We start from the raw sequence: 26,403 nt of genomic DNA, 5'->3' as shown, positions 1-26,403 counted from the left end.
GAAAGCAGCAGAAGATGGCCCAAGTCCTTGGGCCCCTGAACCCACGTGGGAGACATGGAAGAAGCTCCTGGCTTCGGATCGGCGCAGCTCCGGTCGCTGCAGCCATCTGGGGAGTGAACCAGCAGATGGAAGACCTCTCTCTTTCTCTCTGCCTCTCCTCTCTGTGTGTAACTGTGACTTTCAAGTAAAATCAATAAATCTTAAAAAAGCAAATAAATAAATAACAGCCTGGCTTGATAACCAGGGCCATAACAGATGGGCAGCTCCAGGTGTTGAACTCACTCCTGATTCCAGGACTCACTCAGAGGACACCTGGGGCTCTGACCTTTCACCTGTGCCTCCCTGCCCTGCCTTTACAGGAAAGTGACTATTCCTGCTCACTCTGTTCCTGGCAAAGACTGTGACAATATGAGCGGCAAAGACTGTGACAATATGAGCGGCAAAGACTGTGACAATATGAGCTTGAAATGTAATAAAGAGAAGGTCATGAAATAACGGGTAAATTTGTAATGTAAACAATTCAATCTAAACTCCATAATCTAAAATCTAAATTCTGATTGTGTTACACTCCTATGAATGATAACCCTGAAAATGAAGAAAAAGTCCTCAGACATCTTTCAGAACAGTTTGTCTCAACTCTGGTTAAATATTAGCACATTTAAAAAAGTAAGAAAAGATCAAACCCTACCCTAGAACCATCAGTCAGAGCACTGAGGGGCAGATCTGAACCCTGGTGCTTCCCAACACCTCTCACAAAAGCCGAAACCACCACCATAAACTGTCTTCAGAGAAAACCCCCTACAGGGGCTGGCACTGTGGCCCAGTGGGCAAAACCAGGTAGGGAAGCGGCCACGTGGGGACCGAGTGCCTCAGGGCACACAGCCAGCACAGCAATCTCAGTTACACCCTCTCTGTGTCTGAAGCCTGAGCAGCCCCCTGCAGCGCACATCCATCTTAATGAAATGGAACAGAAATCAGGGCTCCTCACAACCAGCTAGCCTTTCCGATTTTACTTAAGGTTAACATTTTTAAAACTTTTCTTTAGGCCAGCGCCGCGGCTCACTAGGCTAATCCTCCGCCTTGCGGCGCCGGCACACCAGGTTCTAGTCCCGGTCAGGGGCACCGGATTCTGTCCTGGTTGCTCCTCTTCCAGTCCAGCTCTCTGCTGTGGCCCGGGAGTTCAGTGGAGGATGGCCCAAGTGCTTGGGCCCTGCACCCCATGGGAGACCAGGAGAAGCACCTGGCTCCTGCCATCGGATCAGCGCGGTGCGCCGGCCGCAGCGCGCCTACCGCGGCGGCCATTGGAGGGTGAACCAACGGCAAAGGAAGACCTTTCTCTCTGTCTCTCTCTCACTGTCCACTCTGCCTGTCAAAAATAAAAATAAATAAATAAATAAAAATAAAAAAAAATTAAAAAAAAAATAAACTTTTCTTTAGGCCAGCACCGCGGCTCACTAGGCTAATCCTCCGCCTTGCGGCGCCGGCACACCAGGTTCTAGTCCCGGTCAGGGGCACCGGATTCTGTCCTGGTTGCTCCTCTTCCAGTCCAGCTCTCTGCTGTGGCCAGGGAGTGCAGTGGAGGATGGCCCAAGTGCTTGGGCCCTGCACCCCATGGGAGACCAGGAGAAGCACCTGGCTCCTGCCATCGGATCAGCGCGGTGCACTGGCCGCGGCGGCCATTGGAGGGTGAACCAACGGCAAAGGAAGACCTTTCTCTCTGTCTCTCTCTGACTGCCCACTCTGCCTGTCAAAAAAATAAATAAATAAATAAAAACAAAAAAAACTTTTCTTTGTTGTTGAACCAAAAAAATCTGAAACAGCAGAGATCATGACACAACGCCGGGTGAGAACAGACAGATATTTTTACTTGAAAGTCTGGAAGATGAGTGCCTCTTCCCCACTTGTGGTGAACCGCTCCCTGTAGAACTCTCCATGCGATGTAAGGTCACTCAGAGACAGGCTCCCAATGCTGCCCTGCAAGGCCAGGTCTCCCTCTAGGGATGTTAAAATTAGAAAACTTTATTAAGTATCTTTTTGTGTCAAACCCCTTATACATATGTGAACATTTCTCCAAGTTGCATACACATGACTCAGACTTTTCAATCAAATTAAGTGTCAAAAAACAATTGTCACATTCCAATGCACTCAGAAAAATATTTTATCCAATATTTCAAATAGTCTCAACATGGAAGTCTAAAAGGGATTGAAACAATACAGCAACATCACACATTAACATTTATAAGCAGAACTAAATGAAAATGAATATATATACATTTTAAAGGGTAAATTCAGAGAGAAACCTGGCCCTTTTTGAGATTAGACTAATTAGAACTAGTAAAACATCTTAAGTTGTATTAATTGTGCTATGGGTAAAAGCATAAAGGAGGGGGTGTCAGAAATACATCAGATATTCAAGCAACAGTAAGTGAGCTTTAGTGTGATTTAATAAAAACAAAATTAATGAAATGTTAGACACTGAAGATCTAGATTTGAAGCTGCTGTTGTCACAAGTGAAAGGCAGGGAGCAGAAACAAGACTGAATCGTGCACAGGGGGAATGTGTACCCATAATGAATCATTCTTAGTGTCTTCTAGAGACTGAAAAGCAACATTCTAAACTGTTGCCTCCATAAAACAAAACATACCGCCCGATCACTACAAAACAATTACTAAAGTCAATGAATTTGACAAGCTGGTTCAGCTCCTGATCAATCAATGATGCATGCTTGTTTTTGATTCTTAATGTTTCCTAACAAAAATACCTAAGCTTCTTGCAGTCTTAAAGACCAATCTCTTCTAGGAAGTTTTTCTGAAACAATTTATACCTACATAAACCTCAGCTTCAGTTCATTCCTCCCCCAGACAACATCCCTGTCATTACCACAGCATCAAGGGTTGAGCTTTATAATCACCACTGTTTAATCACATGGTGCTAAGGAAGGAACAGTGCTTCAATTAGAAACTCCTACTATTTAGAACTTGCTATAATTCATCAATCGTGTTCTACTAAGAACTGTAATCTATAAAGGCCCCTTAGAAAGAACACCAGTTTCTGCAGACATCATGCCCTCTACTGGAAGCTCCCCCTTCATGACAACAGATAGGAAGAACCTATACCCTGGTTTCCAGAGACAGTCCTGTTATATGCCTGTTTCCAGATATAATTATTAATACTGCTCCCTTTCACTCTCAAATATAACCCAATTCGGACAAAAATACTATATGGTAATCCTAGGTAGAATCTGTTAAAAACACAGACAGATGCCAGGGTCCCACCCCAACTTACTGATTCTTGGGAGGCAGATGGGGACATGGCTTAGAAGTTAGTGCCAGACAGCCACATTTTTTACCAGCTATCTGTAAGCCAGTCTTTGGGAACCATTACCACACATCATGGCCAGATCAGTAACCACGATCGAGCCTGTCTCACACTTTCCCCAGCACGTGAAGACGAGCAGATCTGTGAGCTGGATGTGCAGATGCTTCCCAGGCCTTACAAGCCTGACTTCTCCCCCACTTACCGATCATTTCCAGGTGTGCTACTAATTTGGATACATTGGCTTTAGCAAGCTCGCTGGTGGTCTTATTCAGCACGAGAGAGAGTGAATGAACCTAGGGTGCAGAAGATGAAGCAAGGCAAACGTTACTGGGGAAAGGAGTCTCTTCCAGGGAAAGAGAACAAAACCAACAAGTGCACAGAGACGCAGGAGGCTGGAAGGTGAGGCTTTTCATGGCACCAGCTTCACTTCTGCTTCTCCAGCCAGTCACAAGATCATCGAATGGAAGAGCTGGTTGGTCAAGATCAGCAAGGCAGTCCAGGCCACGTTCTGTGGTCTCTTCTCAGTGCCTGCCTTTTCCAGCCTCTGTCAGTGAGAAGTTTTACAAAATAAAACAATCTCGCTCATTCTGGTGTTCATCATGAATACTGCACCATTCTGTAAAGACTCGAACAGATTCATTCAGTCGTCTTAACCTACCAAGTCTCAGATTTTCACTTCTGTGCATATTTCTATGACATATTTATTTCAAAGTTACCGTAAGTGGTATGTTTATTGCTCCATTTAAGTCTTTACAGGTGTCCTATATAGAATAAAATAGGACATAATGGGTTAAGAAATTTGTCAAAGCAAAAGGCTGAACAGGATTTAGAAGCCTCTTTAATGCCTTGGAACAAATATTTAGTACAAATCGCTGCTGATCAACAATCAAAGATTTTTCTTTCCTAGAGCTAACCATAAATAAAAGAAAAACAAAATTGCCCATCTTAGAAATAGCACTCACTGTAACAAATAAATTTGCAAAACAATATTGTAATTATAACTACTCAAAGAACTTACATGTGTAGGGTTAGTTGGTCTCCGTGACCTTTTTAGCTTTGAGCACCTTCACTGGGAACAAAGGACTGAAGAGAACAAGAGAACAAGGAGAGAGAAGACTGCGCAGACCCACTCCTGTCACACGCACTGGCTCTGAGGGCAGAGCCTAGGCCTGACCACTCTATCTTCAGTGCCTACCACAAAGCAGGTGCTCAGTAAATGTCTGGTGAATGGGAGCTGGCATGCAGAGCACCAGTTCAAGCCCTGGCTGCTCCATTTCTGACCCAGCTCCCTGCTAATGCACCTGGGAAAACAGAAGAAGGCAGCCCAAGTGCTACCCATGCAGGAGTCCAGGATGGAGTTCCTGGCTCCTGGCTTTCATTGCAGCCATTTGGGGAGTGTACCAGCAAACGGAAGATCATCTCTCTCTTACCTGTCCCTCTGTCTCTGTCATTCTGCCTTTCAAATAAGACAAAACAAAACAAAGTTTGGTGAATGAATGAGAAAACGAGCTGGGAAGAGCATAAAAGGCCCAGAAAGAGAGGAGATTTTTCAGTTAGAACAGCAATCTTTGAAGGACACTCTGGTTCCCCTGCAGAATTTTTTTAATGGACGACAAAAGACCTTCAGGCAACAAGATCATCAAGAAGGGAGAAAATAATAAAACCTCTCGTCATTTAATCCCTGAAAGATCATACAAATTGGGTCTAAAAATGCTTTGGAGGACTCCAGCCATCACCACCTGATCACATTCTGTGTGATCTGAGTGTCACTGAAAGTGGACACCAGACACCACAGGCTTCCCGTCCTGACGCAAGTGCTTTCGCTGAGAAACTGGACTTGATCTGACCAATCTCTAGAGCTCCTTCCACTCCTAAAAGCAGAAGTTCAAAGTAATTAAACGGCAAAGTAAGAACACACACAGACACATCTACAATGGGGACACTCTAGAAGCCACCAGGCTAGTTCTCTGACATGTCAGTTACATGACTACATATGTCATATGTGAACCTTATTTGGATCCTGATTCAAGAAATTCATACATCATTTTTTCTTTACCATGTTGAAAATGAGAAAACTTTAGTTCAGAAAAGCATGATTTTCCATTGAATTGTCTAGACCAAAGAAAAGACATGCAGTCTCTTAAACTATTCACTCCTCTTTAATCTACCAACAAAGGGCATTTCTGAGACAATCAGGAAAATCAGATTATGGACTGGTGGGTGTTACATAATACCACAGAATTCTTGTAGATTTAGCTAAACATGACAATGCATGGCTGTTATATTAGAAAATACCATTTTGTTGTTGTTCTTCTTCTTTGTCTTCTTTTAGAAATGAATACACCGAAGTAAGTAGAGGCAAAATTATATGATGCCTGGAATTTGCTTTTAAAATACTTCGGCAAAAAAAAAAAAGGAAGTATATGTGATGAATTACAGGGTTGGGTGTATGGGGGGTTCACTGCACCATTCTGTTTATAGTATGTTTGAAATTTTTCACAATAAAAATCTTCCTCAAAAAAAATTTTTTTTGACAGACAGAGTGGCCAGTGAGAGAGAGAGAGACAAAGAGAAAGGTCTTCCTTTTTCCGTTGGTTCACCCCCCAATGGCCGCTGCAGCCGGCGCACCACACTGATCTGAAGGCAGAGAGCTGGACAGAATCCGGCGCCCTGATTCTTATTTTAAAAAGTACATCCGGGCCGGTGCCATGGCTCAATAGGCTAATCCTCTGCCTGCGGCGCTGGCACACCAGGTTCTAGTCCCGGTCGGGGAGCCGGTTCTGTCCCGGTTGCCCGTCTTCCAGGCCAGCTCTCTGCTGTGGCCCGGGAGTGCAGTGAAGGATGGCCCAAGTGCTTGGGCCCTGCACCCACATGGGAGACCAGGAGGAAGCACCTGGCTCCTGGCTTCGGATCGGCGTAGCTCTGGCCGTAGCGGCCATTTGGGGGGTGAACCAACGGAAGGAAGACCTTTCTCTCTGTCTCTCTAACTCTACCTGTCAAATAAAAAAAAAAAAAGAGAGAGAGAGAAGTTAAGAAGTACATCAGGCCGGTGCTGTGGCACAGCAGGTAAAGCCGCCGCCTGCAGTGCCGTCATCCCATATGGGCACCAGTTCAAGTCCCAGCTTCTCCACTTCCAATCCAGCTCTCTGCTATGGCCTGGGAAAGCAGTAGAAGATGGCCCAACTCCTTGGGCCCCTGCACCCATGTGGGAGACCTGGAAGAAGCTCTTGGCTTTGGATTGGCCCATGTCCAGCCATTGTGGCCATTTGGGGAGTGAACCAGTGGATGGAAGATCTCTCTCTCTCTCTAACTCTGCCTTTCAAATAGACAAATAAATCTAAAAAAAGAAGTACACTTTTGAGGGGCATTTATAGAAGCGGTTATGTCAACCTAACTAAGCCAAGCCCCCAGGGAGCCCTCCACCATCAACACTGAAATAATCCAGAGGTAGATCATTACAGGCAACACAAGAACAAAGATATAGTTCCAAAAGAAAGACTAAAGCTCTCCAGCCTTCGTTTGTCTTGCTGTACCCAAGTGTCAAAGGCCTCAGAGTATGGCACAGTCACTCGTTCAGCAGACGCTGAAAAAACAAAAGGGCAACAGTTCTTTCCCATGCCCCCCCCACCCCACCCCAAGAGCCCTTTCACTGCTACAGCTCTGGAAAAAAGAAAATGGCAACAGAATAAAACACAGTCTTTCCCCAGCATAACTGCAAGTGCACACAGGCTAAGATATGAAGAATTTCATCCTCAAAACCAAATCTGGAGGCTGGCAGTGTGGCTCACCGGGTTAAGCTGCCACTTCCAATGCTGGCGCCTCATACACGTGCCGATTCCTGTCCTGGGTGCTCCATTTCTGACCCAGCTTCCTGCTGACGTGCCTGGGAAGGCAGCACAGGACAGCTCGGTGCTTTGGTGCTTATGCTCACACGGGAGACCCAGATGGAGCTGCACGCGCCTGGCTTCAGCCTGGCCCAAGGCTGGCCTTTGTGGGCATTTGGGGAGCTAACCAGCAATGCAAGATCTCTCTTCCTTGCAGTCATTTGGTGAGTGAACCAGTGGTGGAAGATCTCTCGTTCTTCCTTTCTCTCTGTAACTCTGCCCCACATATCTAAAAGCCACTGCAGGGGTCTCAGAGCTCATGTATACCGGAGTGAGTTACAACAGGTCTATGCAGCCCAAAATGGCCAGCTCAGTCTAACTGATTTCACTTCTTCCTATTCTATCACACAGAGCAGAAGAGCCTTATGTCCAACTGCCATCTTCTTTGTTTTTTTAAATATTAAGCCTGAGTACCAAAGACAAGTGCTAAGTATGGTAACCTAACACACGAAATGGTAGCTACAGTGGCAGGAACCATTCACTGAATGGCACTGTGTGAGCTGCCTCATCTGTGTCATCTCCCTCCATCCTGACAGCGAGCCTATGATGTAGACACCGAAGAACAGAATTTTCCCAAGGCCACACAGCTACGTGATCACACTCAGAGTGCCAGGATTAAGCCCTGGCAGTCTGACTTCCCAGACTTCATTCTTAACAGCTGCACTGTCGCACTCAATGAAAGCAAATAATGTTCTGAGAATGGAGAGGAATCATGAAAGCCACTCCCTTGGACACTTTGCCATGTGCTTTAGGTACATTACCTCATCCAGTCATCTTAATTAGATGAGGGAGGATGAGGAAACTGGGGCTCAGAGAAGCAGAAGGATTTCACTGGATCTACACTTCGGGGCCAGCACTGTGGTGCAGCAGGTTAAGCCGCAGCCTGCGACAACAGCATCCCATATGACTGCCAGCTGGAGCCCTGGCGACTCGACTTCCAATCCAGCTCCCTGCTAATGTGCCTTGTAAAGGCAGCAAAGATGGTCCAACTGCTTGGGCCCCTGCCACCCATGTGGGAGACCCAGATGGAGTTCCAGGATCCTCACTTTGGCCCAGCCCACCCCCAGCCATTGTGCCTATTTTGGGAGTGAACCAGCAGATCTCTCTCTCTGTAACTCTGCCTTTTTCTTTTTTCTTTTTTTTTTTTTTTTCCCTTTTTTTTTTTTTATTTTTTTTTATTTTTGACAGGCAGAGTGGACAGTGAGAGAGAGACAGAGAGAAAGGTCTTCCTTTTGCCGTTGGTTCACCCTCCAATGGCCGCCGCGGTAGCGCGCTGCGGCCGGCGCACTGCGCTGATCCGATGGCAGGAGCCAGGTGTTTATCCTGGTCTCCCATGGGGTGCAGGGCCCAAGCACTTGGGCCATCCTCCACTGCACTCCCTGGCCACAGCAGAGAGCTGGCCTGAAAGAGGGGCAACCGGGACAGGATCGGTGCCCCGACCGGGACTAGAACCCGGTGTGCCGGCGCCGCAAGGCAGAGGATTAGCCTAGTGAGCCGCGGCACCGGCCTCTTTTTTCTTATTTATTTGAGAAGCAGAGTTACAGAGAAGAAGATATGGAGAGAGGTCGTCCATCCCCGCAAAGGGCCAGAACGGCCAAAAGCCGGGCCAATCCGAAGCCAGGAGCTTCTTCCAGGTCTCCCACGTGGGTGCAGGGTCCCAAGCACTCGGGCCATCTTCCACTGTTTTCCCAGGCCATAGCAGAGAGCTGGATCGGAAGAGGAGCAGCCAGGACTTGAAATCGCACCCATAGGGGATGCCGGCACTGCAGGCTGAAGCTTAACCTACTATGCCACAGCACCACCCCCAACTCTGCCTTTCAAATAAATAGATTTTTTTTAATTTATATAATTCAAAGGAAATATAAGTTACTTAAACCACTTATTTTCCCCTTCCAGACAGGATTCACACTAAAACCTTTTCTAAAATATTAACATGTACCTTTTCAGACAGACACCCAAAAGATATATTATATAATCCCCAACAACAAGAGTTATTGTCCAGAATAAGTGTAAAATGCTCACATTCAAATAAGCAAATCCAAATTCATTTTCAGAACTTAAAGGAGCCAAAGGCTGAGTGATACCTTGAGATCCAGTTTGGTGTTAACCGGATCCTGACGTTCCGGCTCTAGTGAAGCGCTCGATTCTGACTTCACATGCTGCAGAGTGTCCTCAGGTGGCACTCTCATTGCATGGTTGTCTGCAGTGGAGCCAATGCCAAAAAAATCCAGGATCACCACCCATGTCTGCAGTGTGATCAGCACATCCAAACAGTTAAAATCAACATCAATGCTCCGGTTAACTTGATTGTAACTGGAAGAGAATTCTGGATGTTTCTTATCTACCAAGAACATATTGATATGGACCAAGGAATCATCAAATTCACTCTTTCCAGCAAGTGTCTTGGGCTCATCCGCCGATGGAGAAGGAGGAGGGGTTAAGGGGTATTCCTTGTCTTGGACTTCTTTTGGCTTTCTCCGGGAGGCAGAGGTGGGTCTTTGATAGAATTGAAAGACATTGGGAGCTTCTTCCATGTGGGAAGGGAGAGACCGAGGCATGTCAGGGTACTCCACGTTGGACACCGAAGGGCAAGACTGAGACAGGTATTCTTTCTGGGCTAAACTGGACGGCTTAGGAGCTCCCCGAGACACCATCAGGTTCTTGTATTTGGAATCTGGATTCTTCTCCAATAAGTCCTCCATGAGTAGGGAGCGCAGGGCAATCTGAATGGATAAAGTCTGAGGATGGTCTTTACTGAATTCCACTTCAAAATCCTGAAACTTTAAGCTCACAAGACCCTGGGCCCCTAAGGTCAGATCTCCACTTAGCTGAACTTGAAGCTCCGATATACAAAAGTTGGCTTGAATCTGAGTGAAGGACTTGACTTCCTTCACAGAGAAAGATCTCTGAGAAGCGCTGGAGAGGCTGGAGTGGCTGAACAGTCCGTTCTCCTTCCGCTCCCCAGGTTCTCCACAGGCACCGAGCGGAGGCAGCGGAGAACTAGGGCAAGGGGAGGACGTGGCACTAGTGGCAAATTTATTCAGATCTTCACTGTACACAAGGTTGTCCAGTGTCTGTAAAACCTGCTCATACACATGCTTGGCCAGCACCACCTGCGTTCAAAGAGAAAAACTCAGTTACTCCACCGCTGTCACTAACTGCCCACAAGGTCCACAGCCGCTGTTCTCGGGTTTCCCCACAAGGTCTGAAGGTAGCTGATACAAGGGTGGTTTCTTCCACTCTTCAGTCTTGAACTTTTCTGCTCCACTTCTACCCACAAGGCTCCCCCTCCCTCACAGACCTCACAGCCGTAAGTGTTCAATAAGTGCTGGAGTCAGCAGTTACGCCCTCTAATCCCACAGAAACCACCACAGAACTGAGGGGAACCCTGCTGAAAGCCTCAGGTGGGGCCACCACGGCATTCAGGAATGATCAGGTCGTAGCTCCGACTCTGGCCAATCACTGCCACTCAGTGTGACACCTGTGCTTAATACTCTGTAACGACGCTGATCCTTGATTGGTTCCATCTACTTGCTCCCTTGCTTTGTTTATAATTACAATATCTTACTAAAAATATTCTCAGGAGTGGGCATTTGGCACAGCAGTTAAGTCACCACTTGGGCTAACCACATTCCACACAGGCGTGCCTGGCTGACATCCTGGCTCTGCTTCTGATCCTAGCTTCCTGCTAGAATGTGCCCTGCGAAGCAGCAGGTGACGGCTCAAATACCTGGATCCCGCAATGTGGGAGGCCCAGGTGGAGCTCCTGACTTCTGACTTAGGCCTGGCCCAGCCTTGGCCATTACAGCCGTTTCAGGAATGAACCAGCAGATGGAAGATATCTCTTTCTTTCTGTCTCTCACTTTCTCTCTCTCTCTCTCTCTCTCTCTCTCTCTCTCTCTCTCTCTCTCTCTCTCTCAGACTTTCAAATGAATAAATCTTTAAAAAATATTTTTGTCAAAACAACAGTAAATCAATGATGACCCTAAGAATAAATCAAGATAATCCAATGAAATTCACATGAAGTGCTGGATTTCAGGTGAAACATTCCTCCTGGTAACTACTGCAATGAGGCAAAGCTCAGCGGAGAGGGAAAGCTCTGGGGAAGTTCTCTCACCCAGAGACCACACGAGAAACCACTGATGTCAAAAGATGACAAGTTCTGTTAACAGCACTCCTGGGTTCCCCAGAACAACTGCCGGACAGACTGGGAGCAAACGCTGCCCAGCCTAAGGGCCACTAGCCTATGATCCTGCCTGTCCTCGTTTTACAACACTCTTAGCTCCACTCCTGTGAAATCAGAAACAATGACATTTTTGAAGGAAAAAGGATAATAGAAATATACACACACAGTCACCACACACACACTCCCTATCCTGCTCCATTTCATTTCAAAGAGGGCAAAGCTAAATCTACCTTGAAAGAATCTGTCAATAGCTCACATAATCACATTATTTTATAGGCTGGACCAAGAATGTCAAAAGTGTGATAAGAATTATATACTCCTGGGAAAGAGAGACTAACTTAACCTTCCTGTTTCTGAATGGCAATAGAATTAAGGATCTACCTTCTTCCTGTATACAAGTCCCCCTCCTCTACATGAAGACCAGTGCCCCAGGGACAAAAGGACAACACAAAAACGATTCCATGTTTATTGGAACAAGTTATCAACAACAGTTATATCCATTAAGGATCTCTTTGAATTTATATATTTTCCTTCCAACATTTAATATGCATAAAATAACATGCTATAACGCATAATATATGTACATAATATAAATATAAATATAAAATAAATTCAGGTTGAGCAGCCCTAATTCAAAACTGTTTTTTGAGCCTGTCAATTTTGGATTTTTGGATTCAAGATGCTCAACCAGGAAAAGTCTATGTAAATATTCCAAAATCTGAAAAACTCCAAAATCCGCAATACTTCTGGTCCCATATATTCTGAATAAGGAATACTCCACCTACATGTGACGTCAAATGCCCTGACATGAAGATAGCAGAGTTTACCTGAACTGGATTGACGAACTTCCCTTCAATCTTCATGATGCTAGAAGCTCCCAGGTCATCTGGACTGAGGGAGAAAGTAAGCTCAGATTCTCTCTCTATGGGGATCTTCTCCAGTCTAAACTGAATGGTGGTGTTGTTCAAGATGTGAAAAGCTGCCATCAGAGAAAGGAAATGACAGACCGAACATTAGCATCTACTTCATTCTTGCCGATGCAGGGTAGAGTACATAAAAGGCAGCCCGTCAGTTACTCTGAGAACAGGATGGCAGGCTGGCCTGGCACCTGGGTCCGTGACTGACAGCTCACCTTGGTGACTATCCAGAGACAGAAGCAAGTAGAGGTACAGATAAATTTACACTGAAAAAGGAATATTTTCACAACATGCTCCATTGGTGGCTTTAAAATATGTGGCGGCCGGCGCCGTGGCTCAACAGGCTAATCCTCCGCCTTGAGGCGCTGACACACTGGGTTCTAGTCCCGGTCGGGGCACCAGATTCTGTCCTGGTTGCCCCTCTTCCAGTCCAGCTCTCTGCTATGGCCCGGGAGTGCAGTGGAGGATGGCCCAAGTGCTTGGGCCCTGCACCCCATGGGAGACCAGGAGAAGCACCTGGCTCCTGCCTTCGGATCAGCGTGGTGCACCAGCCGCAGCGCGCCAGCCGCAGCGGCCATTGGAGGGTGAACCAACGGTAAAGGAAGACCTTTCTCTCTGTCTCTCTCTCTCTCACTGTCCACTCTGCCTGTCAAAAATAATAATAAATAAATAAATAAATAAAATATGTGGCAAGGGGGCCAGCCTGTGGCACAGCGGGTAAAGCTGCCGCCTGCAGTGCCAGCATCCCATATGGACTCCGGTTCAAGTCTCAGCTGCTTCTCTTCCAATCCAACTCTGCTGTGGCCTGGGAAAGCAGCAGAACATGGCCCAAGCGCTTGGGCCCCTGCACCCGTGTGGGAGACCCAGAAGAAGCTGCTGGCTCCTGGCTTCGGATCGGTGCAATTCTGGCCGTTGCAGCCAACTGGGGAGTGAACCAGTGGCTGGAAGACCTCTCTCCCTCTGCCTCTCCTTCTCTCTCTGTGTAATTCTTTCAGATAAATAAATCAATCTTAAATATATATATATATATATATATATATATATATGTGGCTATATATATATATGTGGCAAGGAGCAGGCATTTGGCATAGCAGTTAAAACCTTGGGTAGGATGCTCAAATCCCTCATCAGGGTGCCTGGGTTCGAGTCCTGCCTCTGCTCCTGATTCTCGCTTCAGAATGCAGGCCCTGGGCAGCAGCAGGTGACGGCTCAAGTAACTGAATCCCTGCCACCCACGTGGGAGACACAGGGCGAGCTGCTGGCTTCAGCCTGGCCCAACCCCAGCTGTTGCAGCATTTGAGGAAATCTGGGAGATCTCTCTCTCAATCTCTCTCTGCCTTTCAAATAAATAAATGAATTTAAAATATACATATATATATATATATGTACGTGTGTGTGTGTGTGTGATGAACATTAATCCAGCATGGAGACTACATTGAGCTTCTCTTAGCCAAGCTGACATTTTCCAAACCAAACTGTTAGCTTTCAGATATAGAGGTATCCCTCCCATTGGGCCTAATCAGAATCAAGGACAATACACAGTTCTAAGCAAACAACTTCCATCCCAAACACGGATGGATCAGGATGCTTGTGCTAAGTACATAAACAATCGGGAAATTAACATATGAGAACCACAGAAACAGTCTTCAAAGGCATCGATCTCTTCACCAGTAAACAAAGCCACGCTCCAGGGCTTACCTGATTGCTGTGGGTGTCAAGACTATCAGACTGAACTGTTTGGTTTTAGATCCAGAACACAAACACAACCACATTATTCTTACAAACCTGAACCACTCACTACAGAAGATGGCAAAATACTAAACAGAGAACACACACCCACATTCTAAATTTCATGTTGTATTTACATCAACCCCTTGAGCTATCTTGGGCTACAATGCTTAACTAGGAAAGATCTACAGCTTAGGAACAAGAAATTCAGATACATTTAACCAGATTAAACACTACTTTAACAGGATCCAGCCTGTAGTAATGAGCACTGAGCCAATTTCAAAGGGGAATGCTTTTTACAAAAATTATTTTGTCAAATACAGCATTAAGCAGAAAAGGGTAAAAACATACCAACTTACCATGGAATGGCCTGTTAAAATTATATTTTGATTTCTTAAACAGTACTCATTCTAGGGATCATTCTAAAAGAAAAAGGTTTTGTTACTGGTGTTTTAGCAAAGTGAGAGAAAAGATTCCTGCTACTCACCTTGACCTCTGTGCAAAGATTCAAAGAAATCATGTCTGGTAAAATGAGCATCCTCCTGGCTACTGACACTGGCAGACGCAGATGACGGGCAAAACATCCGACTTACTTCAGCCCCAGCACCTTCTCTGCCTGCCAGCTGGGTACAATTCAAGGAGTAGAGTTTAATGTCTTTGATTTCTACCTGCAGACGGTCACTTCTAGAGTCATCATCTCCAGCCACAAAATTCTGGATGAATATTTGTCCCAAGTGTCCTACCAACAACTCGGGACTCCCAGGCTTCCGGGGGACAGAAACAACTGGTGACTCAATGTTTATGTTCAAGATTAACTTGACAGTATCCAAACGAGGTGAAGCCAGGCCAAACCCATATATTTCGTTTTCCTCTAGGATAAAGGGTTCCCGAGCCTTTCTTGGAGTTTCAAAGAGTGACACCATTTCACTGTACTCAGCGGTCTTTGTGGCTAGTACTGTGGTGACTTTGGTGGCTGCATTTTTCAGCATACTTCGAAAATTTTCTTCTAGTTCATCCATGGACAATGTTAATTCCTTTAAAAATTTAGCAGAGTGGTTATAATGCAAGGAAGCCATCTTCAGGTGGAGGAAACACTCCTGCTTCGATCTCTCAACAAACGTGAAACTCAAAGCTTCAGTAAGGGCTGCCTCTTCCATCCTGACAAACACAGATTCAAAGAAGCCAATATCACTGACGAGATTCTCGTAGCCTGCAGAATTCCCAATGCTGACAACATACTGGTTCTTAACATTATCCTGTGTCAAATCCATAAGCTGCAAACAGCCCAGAGAACCATTCATGTCAAATGTGCTACCCATTGAGACGTTCACTTTGGTGCCACCGATACTTGCAGTTGCGATCTTTCTGCCACATTTCTCTCCATTTGCCACTCCCACCGTCCGAAGCAGCAGTAAGTTAAGTCTGTGGATTTCCACGGCAACCTCGGTGTTTTGTTCACATGTAGACTGGTAAGTTCCTTGTTCGCTACAGCTTCTTTCAAAATCAGTTGTTAAAGGTTGAGGACTCAAGTCATCTTTTTCCTTGGGGAAGGATTTTTGAAGAAAACCAATCAGCTCCACTATTGTCTCTGGATTTAGGATAATATCCAGATTATTCACCTGTAATGAGATCACCTGAAGAGTGCTATCTAAATTCATCGATGGGCACTCTGAACTCACAAACTGATATTCCAATTTAATGAGGGACTCTTGTTCTTTGGTACAGATTGTGTCCAATGGAACATTAGTAGCTGATCGGTCGTTCAACGTGGCTGCATCAGTGAAGTGCGCCGCATTAGGTCCAGACACAGGAGACTGAGCCCTGCTGTCCCGAAGGCTTCCTGTTGGAATATCAAAACTCAAGTTCTTATGTGAAGCCAACAAAAGGTCAAAATCGGCACCATATGTCTGCATGGTGTCCACCAGGAGCAAACCATGAACAGTCAGGGAGACTTCTGCGTCATAAGGCCGCTTCACAAAGTGAGCATTGGTACCAAATACCTTGAGCACAGAAATGTACCGGCCATTGCTCTCAACGCCAAGCTGCACACAGTTAACTTTAAACTCGGCCAGGAGGAGCTGCGACTCCACCAGGACCTCCCGTGTGTGCTGCTCCAGCATCACAATGCTCTGGGTTAAATTCATCACTGAGTCTTGCAAACCTCCTCGCTGTCCTTCCTGGGGAAAAATTCTCTCTCTAATCTGTGTGTCAGAAGCCTTAACTTCTGGGGTGGTGAGGAGAGCAAAGCAATTCTTTAGAGCAGATATTTTATCCTCATTGATGTGGATTTTTAAGTCTGGTAAGTTGCCTGAAAGCACAGCTCCTGGGTATTTGGGATCTGAAGTATAAATCAACCGGCGTTCCAACTGCAGATGGACGTTGAATTTCTCCACCACGTGGGTTGGCCCCACGTCAATATCCTGGACATGCTTCCAGTTGTCCTTCACTCGTCCGACCATGATCTGGAGGTCCATGAACGACAGGGAGTACCTCTCATACATCTTTGTGCTCATTAAATGTGCTTGAAGCTGTTCTTCACTGAACTCAACTCCAGAAAACGGAGGTGTTTTCTCTCCATTGCTGCTGCTCGTCTCCGGAGGCGGGGTATTGGGAGGTGTGGCGAGAGGGGTCTTATATTCATCGTCACTGAACTGATTCTCTTCAGAGGCTGACCCGTCCCCACTTTTCCTCTTGGAGTCATCTGCAGAGAGAAAGGTAGAGATTCAGAGTGCATGTCTACTGTTCCCTCCCTCTTTTCTTCTCCCTTGGGGACTCACGCACACATGTCAGGGTAGAGACCACAGCTCCTGTCCCAGCTTCTGACAGCACTGCCCGAGCTACCGTCACCGACTCTCTATGTCACTCTATGTTTACTTCTGCCTTTGCCACTGTGTTCATCCTGTTTCCCCACTAGAGAGTTCAAGGGGAAGACAGCTCCCATTTGCCCTGCTCTACACAACATCCCCACGGCCTGGTCAGTACCTGGAGAGCAGAAACTGCTCGAGACACAGTTTCTAGCCGCAGAGGCAGGTGCTAACCCCTCTCTGCAGCTGAGTGGTGCTGAGAAAACTAGAGAAGCACACCACCGGGTTCTGTGGCCTCCGGCCCCGTGCCACGTCTATGTTCTAGTGTTTCCAGGAGGTGACTTCCAAGTCGCGTGAACTTCTTAGTCACATACAACACATACAATTCCTTTTTTTTTTTTCTTTTTTTTTTTTTTCAATTTTTTGACAGGCAGAGTGGACAGTGAGATAGAGAGAGAGAGAGAGAGAAGGTTCACCCCACAATGGCCACCGCAGCCGGCACACCGCACTGATCCAAAGCCAGGAGCCAGGTGCTTCTCCTGGTCTCCCATGTGGGTGCAGGGCCCAAGCACTTGGGCCATCCTCCACTGCACTCCCAGGCCACAGCAGAGAGCTAGACTGGAAGAGGGGCAACAGGACAGAATCCGGCGCCCCGACTGGGACTAGAACCCAGTGTGCCGGCGCCGCAAGGCAGAGGATTAGCCTAGTGAGCCATGGCGCCGGCTATACAACTCCTTCTTTACAGTCCCCTCCACACCAGACTTTTCCACTCCTGCTCGAGTCCTCTACTCTCTTTTCTTCATGGTCCTCTCCTTGGCGATAATAAGGTCGTGATCACTTGATAACCTTGCTCAATTTCTTTTTCCCCATGAATTCTCTCACTCTTCCATTCTATCTCAATGAATGCTTTTTGAATCAAACAAAATTACCTCATTTTCATATATGGCCCTAACTGCAAATAAATTAAATCTCCATCCCTGGGGGCTGGCGCTGTGGCATAGTATGCTAAGCCTCGCATGTGGCATCTGCATCCAAACAGGCACTGGTTCATGTTCAAGCTGCTCTTCCGGTGCAGCTCCCTGCTTATGGCCTGGGAAAGCAGTGGAAGATGACCCAAGTGCTTGGAACACTGCACCCACATGGGAGACCCAGAAGAAGCTCCTGGCTCCTGGCTTCAGATCAGCCCAGCTCCAGCCATTACAGCCATTTGGGGAGTGAACCACCAGATGGAAGACCTTTCTTTCTATCCCTCTCTCTGTAACTCTGTCTCTCAAATAAACAAATAAAATCTAAAAAAAAAAAAAAAAAAAAAAAAAAACACTATCCTGAAAATGCATATTGGGAAATAATGTTTATTAAAATACACATTAAGAAAAAAATACAAATAAAAACCATAATGAGATACCACTTCACATATGCAAAAATAGCTATGATCCAAAGAACAGACAATGAGTAATGATAAGAATATGGAGAATCACTTCTCGGCCTTTTGGCTAAGATCAACTGTAGGATATGGAGAAACTAGAATGTTCACATGCTGCTGGTAGAAATACAAAAAGGTACAGTCACTTTGGTAGTTCTCCAAAATATTAAACACATAACCCAGCAACTCCATGCATCAGTATACACCCAAAGGAACTGAAGACATACGCCCCACAAAAACCTGTGCATCAATGTTCATGGCAGCACTATTCATAATAGCCAAAAAGTGGAAACAACCCAAATATCCAGCAACAAATGAATGGATAAACAAAATTTGGCATATCCATACAATGGACTATTATTAAGTCACAAAAAACAAAGTACTGACACACACCACAACACAGATGAAACTTAAAAACATTATGCTAAATGAGAAAGACACAGAAGGTCCCATATTCTATTAGTCCGTCCCTATGAAATATTCAGAATAGCTAAACCATAGAGACAAAAAATTAGTGGTTGCCAGAGGCTGGGGGTAGTGGGAAATGGGGAGTGACTGCCAATGAACTTTGAGTTATTTTTGGAAAATGAAGAGTCTAGAATTAAGCAGTAGTGACAGTTGTATGATTCCATCAATATTACAAAAACAGCCACACTGTACATTTTTAAAATGTGAACTATATCTCAATAGAGCTATCATTTTAAAAGTAACAAGTATACTCCAGAGTTTAAAATGTCACATAACTTTAAGCTCTACTTTAAGCACAGAGAGACAGGTACAGCAAGGTGTTTCCATGACTTCACGCTGGTACTACCTTGGGTGTTCGTCAACAGCATTCTTCCTAGATCCACAACAACTAACACAGGGTTCTTGAATTTGAAATCATCAGGAAATATCACCTGAGGAGCAGAAATATCTAGCCGTACACTCCACCGTTTACTCTCCTCCTGTAAAAATCAAATGAACTTTGATTAAACAACATTAACTGTAACTGCTGAAAATGAGCAGAAAGTCACAGTTAAGGACGGCTATGGAGTGACCTGGTAGTCTACAGTGTTAGAGCAAAACACTGACGGCTAAAGCTTGAGGATTAAGACACTAAAGGGGCCGGCGCTGTGGTGCAGCAGGTTAATGCCCTAGCCTGAAGCACCGGCATCCCATATGTGCGCCGGTTTGAGACCTGGCTGCTCCACTTCCGATCCAGCTCTCTGCTATGGCCTGGGAAAGCAGTAGAAGATGGCACAAGTCCTTGGGCCCCTGCACCCACGTGGGAGACTTGGAAGAAGCTCCTCGCTCCTGGCTTTGGATCAGCACAGCTCCAGCCATTGCGGCCATCTGGGGAGTAAACCATCAGATGGAAGACCTTTCTCTTTCTCTCTCTCTCTCTCTCTCTCTCTCTCTCTCCCTGCCTCTCCTCTGTGTAATTCTTTCAAATAAATAAATATTTTTAAAAAATAAATAAAAATACACACTAATAAACATTTTGGGACTGGCACTGTGCCACGGCGGGTAATGCCCTGGCCTGAAGCGCCGGCATCTCATATGGGCAATGGTTCTAGTCCCGGCTGCTCCTCTTCGAATCCAGCTCTCTGCTATGGCCTGAGAAAGAAGTGGAAAATGACCCAAGTCCTTGGGCTCCTGCACCCACGTGGGAGACCCGAAAGAAGCTCCTGGCTCCTGGCTTCAGATCAGCACAGCTCCAGCTGCTGCGGCCATCTGGGGAGTGAACCAGGGGATGGAAGACCTCTCTCTCTGCCTCTCCTTCTCTCTCTCTCTCTCTGTAACTCTGTCTTTCAAATAAATAAAATAAATCTTTTAAAAAAAAGAAGGAAAAAGAAACTAAAGTAGGGAGATGAAATTACAAATTACCTATGAGGAAACTGTATTTTGTGATTATCCATAGCTTAAGAAAGATTTGGCTTTTAATTTATCAGGCTTAATACATTTAATGCATTGTAGAAATTGTGGAAGCCAAATAAACATAGAAATTTAAATATTTTTACTTAGTCACAGGCACAGGTAACCATAAACTTTCATGCCACCATATCTCAGTGTAAAACATAAACTGGGGCTGGTGCTGTGGCACAGTGGGTAAAGCCACCACCTGTAGTGCCGGCATCCCATATGGGTGCCTGTTGGAGTCCCAGCTGCCCCACTTCTGATCCAGCTCTCTGCTGTGGCCTGGGAGAGAAGTAGAGGGGTGGCCGAGGTTCTTGGGCCCCTGCACCCACGTGGGAGACCGTGGTCTCCTGGCTTCCTATCAACCCAGTTCCAGCCATTGTGGCCAATCGGGGAGTGAACCAGCGGATGGAAGACCTCTCTCTCTCTCTCTCACTCTTTGCCTCTCCTTCTCTTTCTGTGTAACTCTGACTTTCAAATAAATAAATAAATAAATCTTTAAAAAAAACACATAAGCTGTAATATCAGAAATGCAAATAACAAAACAACTCTCGAGTTTCTTCATTAGTCCTCCCTGCAATTAGTCTTACCCTCAACTGCACGAACATATAAAGCTAATGTACGCAAATATTTCTGTTTTCTATAACAAGAGGATACTAATTATTACACACATACCACTACCTGCCAAAAAATGAACTAATTTGCCAGCACCGCGGCGCAACAGGCTAATCCTCCACCTAGCGGCGCCGGCACACCAGGTTCTAGTCCCGGTCGGGGCGCCGGATTCTGTCCCGGTTGCCCCTCTTCCAGGCCAGCTCTCTGCTGTGGCCCGGGAGTGCAGTGGAGGATGGCCCAAGTGCTTGGGCCCTGCACCCCATGGGAGACCAGGAGAAGCACCTGGCTCCTACCTTCAGATCAGCGCAGTGCGCTGGCCACGGCGGCCATTGGAGGGTGAACCAACGGCAAAAAGGAAGACCTTTCTCTCTGTCTCTCTCTCTCACTGTCCACTCTGTCAAAAAAAAAAAAAAAAAAAAAAAAAAGAACTAATTCTCCAGCCTTTTACTTTTGAACATCTCCATCCTCCTTCACTCCTGCAATGGGCTCTGTACTGCCCAAAAGAAGCCACGCTCTGTCTGACTGCTCCATCTACTGCTGCATCTTAGCACTGCACCGCCTTGCCACACTGATAGGCTTACTGGATGGTTAAGAAGTTCCGTGGCTCACAAGTGACCATCATAACCTGGAGAAGAAGCTGGGGCATCACTCCAGTCATTTTCCTTCTGATAACAGTACAAAGGGACGATCTCTCTCGGGAGCAGGTGTCTAGCCTAGCAGCCAAGATGCCTGCATCCCATGGAAGAGTGCCTGCATTCAATTCCTAGCTCCAGCCCTGACTCCAGCTCCCTGCTGATGCAGACCCTTGGAGGCGGCAGTAATGGCTCCAAGTGCCTGGGCTTCGGTCACCACATAGGACACCTGGATTGAATTCTCAATTCCTGATTCCAAACCCAACCCAATCTACCTGTTGAGCAGTAAATAGGAGCTTTCCCTCTCTCTCAAATAAATAATAAACAATTTTTAAAAGTGAGGGCGGCCTCTTCCAGGCCAGCTCTCTGCTGTGGCCAGGGAGTGCAGTGGAGGATGGCCCAAGTGCTTGGGCCCTGCACCCCATGGGAGACCAGGAGAAGTACCTGGCTCCTGCCATCGGAACAGCGCGGTGCGCCGGCTGCAGCGCGCCTACCGCGGCGGCCATTGGAGGGTGAACCAATGGCAAAAAGGAAGACCTTTCTTTCTATCTCCCTCTACTGTCCACTCTGCCTGTCAAAAATTTAAAAAAAAAAAAAGTGAGGGCGGGAGGCGCTCTCTGGTGAAATACAAAATATCAGGTCTGGAAAAGTGGAATAAAGATGAGTTTTACAGTATTTCCAAACTGGCACAAGGAACAAACAAGATTACACACAGTCACTGGTTTTTTAGATCAGGTGTGTTCAGGGTGGTATGGCCATAGACCAGTTACTCATTTTTTAAATTAAACCTGAACTAGAAGACGTGAGAGTTTATTTTATGCTAGTAATCAGGATTTCATATTTCCCCTTTATTTAATCAGTATAATTGCTATAAGGATGCCTCTTTACAGTAGGTAAAAAACTTGACAACAGAATGCCTGCCCCTTCTTCCAGAATGTAACATAAATCCACTCACAATGAAATCACCGACTAGCAGACGATCGAGAGTCTGTCGGATTTCTGCCTTGGTCTGCATCTTCAGTTTGTTGTACTGTCTTCGGGCAGCTTCAGCCACTCTCAACTCGAGTTCAGACTGATAGCCAAAACCTGCAAGAATGAAAATACACAAGTGAGTCAGAAGTTTTAAATGGGCAGATGAAAAGTGCCCATTTATTCTCCCCAAGAACTTCCACCAAAGCTGAAAAACGATCAGTAGCAACAACAACCCCTTACTCCAGTAGGATCTAGAACAGGGCGACAGAGATGAGGTAAAAGTGGGTGGGAGTTTGGAGAGATTGAGGGAAGGGCACCTAAGATACTAGAATTTGACGAACCATTTTTCAAAAGATTCCAAGATATTTAAGCAGCAGGCCATTACACTGAAAGGGAGAATGGAATTTAGAAGGATGCCTTCTCAACTCGATCAGGGAGACAGCAATGGAACCGTGACATTTAGGGCTCCTGTTTACATGAAAAGACTCAAAACTGGAATAAAAACTAAAACAGTTTCATTGTTATGAAGGTGGGGAGGATACACTTAGAAAAAATACTATTGTTTTATGGATCTCCCTGTCAATCAAAGCGCTTTTACTGCTCCTACTGTCTCAAGTCTTTTTTGGGAACAAGAGAGGCAAAAATAAACAAACAAATCAGTGGTGACATTTAGAAGTTTGCAGTATTTAATGCTGCGTCACGCACGTAAGAGAAGCCACGGATCCTGTCATCCAGAAGGAAATTCTTAGACATTCCTCCTCAGTTCAGTGGTCTAAAAGCTCTTAGGTAGTCGACAAAACCACCATACAATGGCACGTATGAAAAAATGCACGTGAAAGGAGGCAAAGAGAAAGGAGTTAAGGATGTTGATTTATCTTAGCAAGAGACGGCGCAGGGACAGGCTGCAGTGATGAGGGACCAGCTCTGCACTCCTGTCGCTCTCACAGGGCACTCAGGGGTGACACTTGTCCAGAGCACCAGCAAGGAGAAGAAAGACGCTTTTTAAAAGTAACAAAAGATCAAACAAAAGTTAACCTGAGGTATGAACCTTTCCCTTGTAGAAAAAGTCTGCCACTTTTCTGATGGCCTGGGGGTTGTATATGATGTTCAAGGGCCTCGTGCTGACGTTCAGTCGCCTCTCAAAATGGCTGTGCACTGGGTTTCTCTCATACAGCATCTCAAACACTGGGTCATCTGGGTCCGCAGCTGAAGGAAAGAAAAGGGAACACAAGGAAACAATCATCTTCCTCTGAACAGACCCATGAGCAATTCTGGAAAGACATTTTCTCACTTGTCTTTCTATTAATTCACATTCTTGCACATTTTCAAAATAGACTAAGAACTGACTCTCTAATTTTCAACAGAAATTGTGAAGACTGGGCCAACGTACTTGCTTCTGTTATGGAAACCAAGGATCCTGTACGTTAACCAGGTTACACCAGGCCAACAGCCTCACCAAGCTGCCTCCAGGTTAAACATGGAGTCACATGGAAAATTACTACGCACAAGACACAAAACACTTCCTCTTCTCACTGATGAGGACTGCGGCTGAAATAATCATATTTTTAAGGATTAGTTTTAAGATAAATTAGCATAACAAATTACCAAGATCTTGACCACTTCTGTCTGCAGGTGCAGTCTGCAGACCAAAGGACTGTGACACTCTGCCAACTTCTTTCTGCTGTGAAACCAACAAGAATGCATCAGTACCAGGGAGGGGCCAACGCGCTATACACACACACTTAACCCTTCAGCACCACTTTCACTCAGCATAAGTGAGTCAAAATTCACTTCAAATTACATGATTGAGTTCCTGCAGACATATTCTGTGTGTGCCTTTCTCTCAAGGCTCTGCCTTGTCCTGACAATGTGTGCTTTAACAGACACTTGCTAACCGGAGAGCAAACATGTACAGCTTTCCAAACCTGAAGTCTGCAACTCCCATCCTCTCCGTGGCCTTCCCCACAGCGACCCAAAAGCAACTATGGATGGGGTAAGTGGCTCTACACTCAACTATCTGAATCACATATTTGACAACTTAATAAAATCAAAGATCTCATACTAATAATAAGTATTTAAATATAAAAAGTATACATACATAGAAAACATGAGATGGTTCTCTTTTGCAAGCCAGAAAAAAATGAGATTTCACAGCAGACAAAGAGTCAGAGTGAAAACGACTGTCAGAATCAGGGAGAATAAATGCATAAAACAGTGGTGCTTACGGTGCTTCCCATTCAGAGTAAACTGTTCATGACAGCACAACACGGGACGGGGAATCCCACCAACACTGTCTAGCAAATTCAAAACACTTACCTAACCCCAGCCTACCTGTGTCAAAATGATCAAATGTTAGAATGCATCAGGTCAATATTGCTTACTATTTGTCTAAAAGAGACCACAATTCACCAATACCCCAGCCGTGCTAACCTTCATGTTAAGTGTACTTACTGGATTAGGGAAGACCAGAAGAGGAAACATCGTTCCTTCTGTAGCCAGGTCTCGAAGAAACAGGCCACCCAACCGGACGAAAAGCAAGGAGGAGTTTCTTCGAGGAAGAGATTCTGCCAGCAATTTTACATCTACAAAAGATGAATGTAAGAACTGATACTATGCCATGATAACCTGTTTTTTAAAGTATTAGTTATAATATTTTGGAGCACTATTAGATATCATAACCTTGAATTAGAACTCCCAAAAAACTGAGCATACTTCAAAAAGTTCACGAAAAAACAAAATAGAGTTAAAAGATAAATTTTGGGGCCAGCAATGTGGCACAGTGGGTAAAGCTGTAGTCCAAGATGCCGGCATCCCATATGGATGCTGGTTCAAATCCTGGATGCTCCAATTCTGATGCAGCTCTCTGTTTATGGCCTGGGAAAGCAGCAGAAAATGGCCCAAGTGCTTGGGCCTCTGCACCTACATGGGAGATCTGAAAGCAGTTCCTGGCTCCTGGCTTTGGCCTGGCTCAGCCCTGGCCATTGCAGCCACTTGAAGAACAAATCTCTCTCTCTCTCTCTTGTCTCTCCTTCTCTCTCTGCAACTCTGCCTTTCAAATAAATAAAATTTTAAAAAATAAATAAATAAATAAATAAATTCTGGTGCAAAGAAACTTTGAATCCAAGAATGTATTTTATTTTTCATAAGATGCATTTTCCACGAGATTTCTGAAGACCCAGCATGTGCAGATTTCAAAATCTTTTGCAGTACAACAGACTTATCTTTTAAGTCCATTTTCCACAAACTTTTTGAAATATCCTTGTAAATACACAAGCATTATGACACGATTCCACCAGAATGAATCCTAAACACAGCCATTACAATTAAATTCAAGCAATCTTCTAGGTCACACTAAGTTTATGACAGCTCAGCTCTCAAGATTATAAAGCTGGGGCCAGCACTGTGGCACAGCAGGTGAATCCTCCACCTGCTGCGCCGGCATCCCATGTGGGCACAGGTTCTAGTCCTGGATGCTCTGCTTCCAACCCAGCTCTCTGCTGTGGCCTGGGAAAGCAGTGGAAAATGGCCCAAGTCCTTGGGCCCCTGCACCCACGTGGGAGACCTGGAGGAAGCTCCTGGCTCCTGGCTGCGGATCAGTGCAGCTCTGACCGTTGTGGCCATTGGGGAGTGAACCAACAGACGGAAGACCTTTCTCTTTGTCTCTCCCTCTGTCTGTAACTCTACCTCTCAAATAAATAAACAAAAAATCTTTTAAAAAAAATTATAAAGTCAAATTGGCTTTTTTCTATATAATCATTTGCTCTTCTTAAACTAATGAGGAATCTCAGAGAAACTGCTATTTTATGAACTGAAAAATATTTTTGAGATGGCTAAACCAACATCTAGGCATTTACACACTTTAATTCAAAGTTTAAAAAAAGTAGTCAAGGGGCCAGCACCAAGGCTTATCAAGTTAAGCTGCTGTTTGCAATGCCAGCATCCCACATGGGCACGGTTCAAGTCCCAGATGCTCCACTTCCAATCCAGCTTCCTGCTAATGTGCCTGGGAAAGTAGTGAGTGATGG

The 26,403-nt window shown here is 45.5% G+C and overlaps 1 protein-coding gene across 4 annotated transcripts in view; it reads right to left on the bottom strand.

Moving 5' to 3' along the window:
* Window positions 1–26,403, bottom strand: part of VPS13D (vacuolar protein sorting 13 homolog D) — a 275,909-nt gene that overhangs the window by 218,957 nt on the left and 30,549 nt on the right. For all 4 annotated transcript variants that reach the window (XM_062190461.1, XM_062190458.1, XM_062190460.1 and 1 more), the window contains exons 14-23: window positions 24,830–24,960; window positions 23,984–24,059; window positions 23,414–23,584; window positions 22,362–22,492; window positions 19,075–19,207; window positions 14,521–16,734; window positions 12,216–12,367; window positions 9,287–10,315; window positions 3,521–3,611; window positions 1,868–1,994 (exon numbers count right to left, since the gene is read on the bottom strand). In XM_062190461.1, coding sequence (XP_062046445.1) covers window positions 1,868–1,994; window positions 3,521–3,611; window positions 9,287–10,315; window positions 12,216–12,367; window positions 14,521–16,734; window positions 19,075–19,207; window positions 22,362–22,492; window positions 23,414–23,584; window positions 23,984–24,059; window positions 24,830–24,960 — 4,255 coding nt within the window. The remainder of the gene's footprint in view (window positions 1–1,867; window positions 1,995–3,520; window positions 3,612–9,286; window positions 10,316–12,215; window positions 12,368–14,520; window positions 16,735–19,074; window positions 19,208–22,361; window positions 22,493–23,413; window positions 23,585–23,983; window positions 24,060–24,829; window positions 24,961–26,403) is intronic.

The sequence above is a fragment of the Lepus europaeus genome, chromosome 5 (genome assembly GCF_033115175.1).
Source record: "Lepus europaeus isolate LE1 chromosome 5, mLepTim1.pri, whole genome shotgun sequence".
Lineage (NCBI taxonomy): Eukaryota > Metazoa > Chordata > Mammalia > Lagomorpha > Leporidae > Lepus > Lepus europaeus.
Note: the sequence above shows the minus strand (reverse complement) of the source record. Positions and strands in the feature narration are given on the sequence as shown.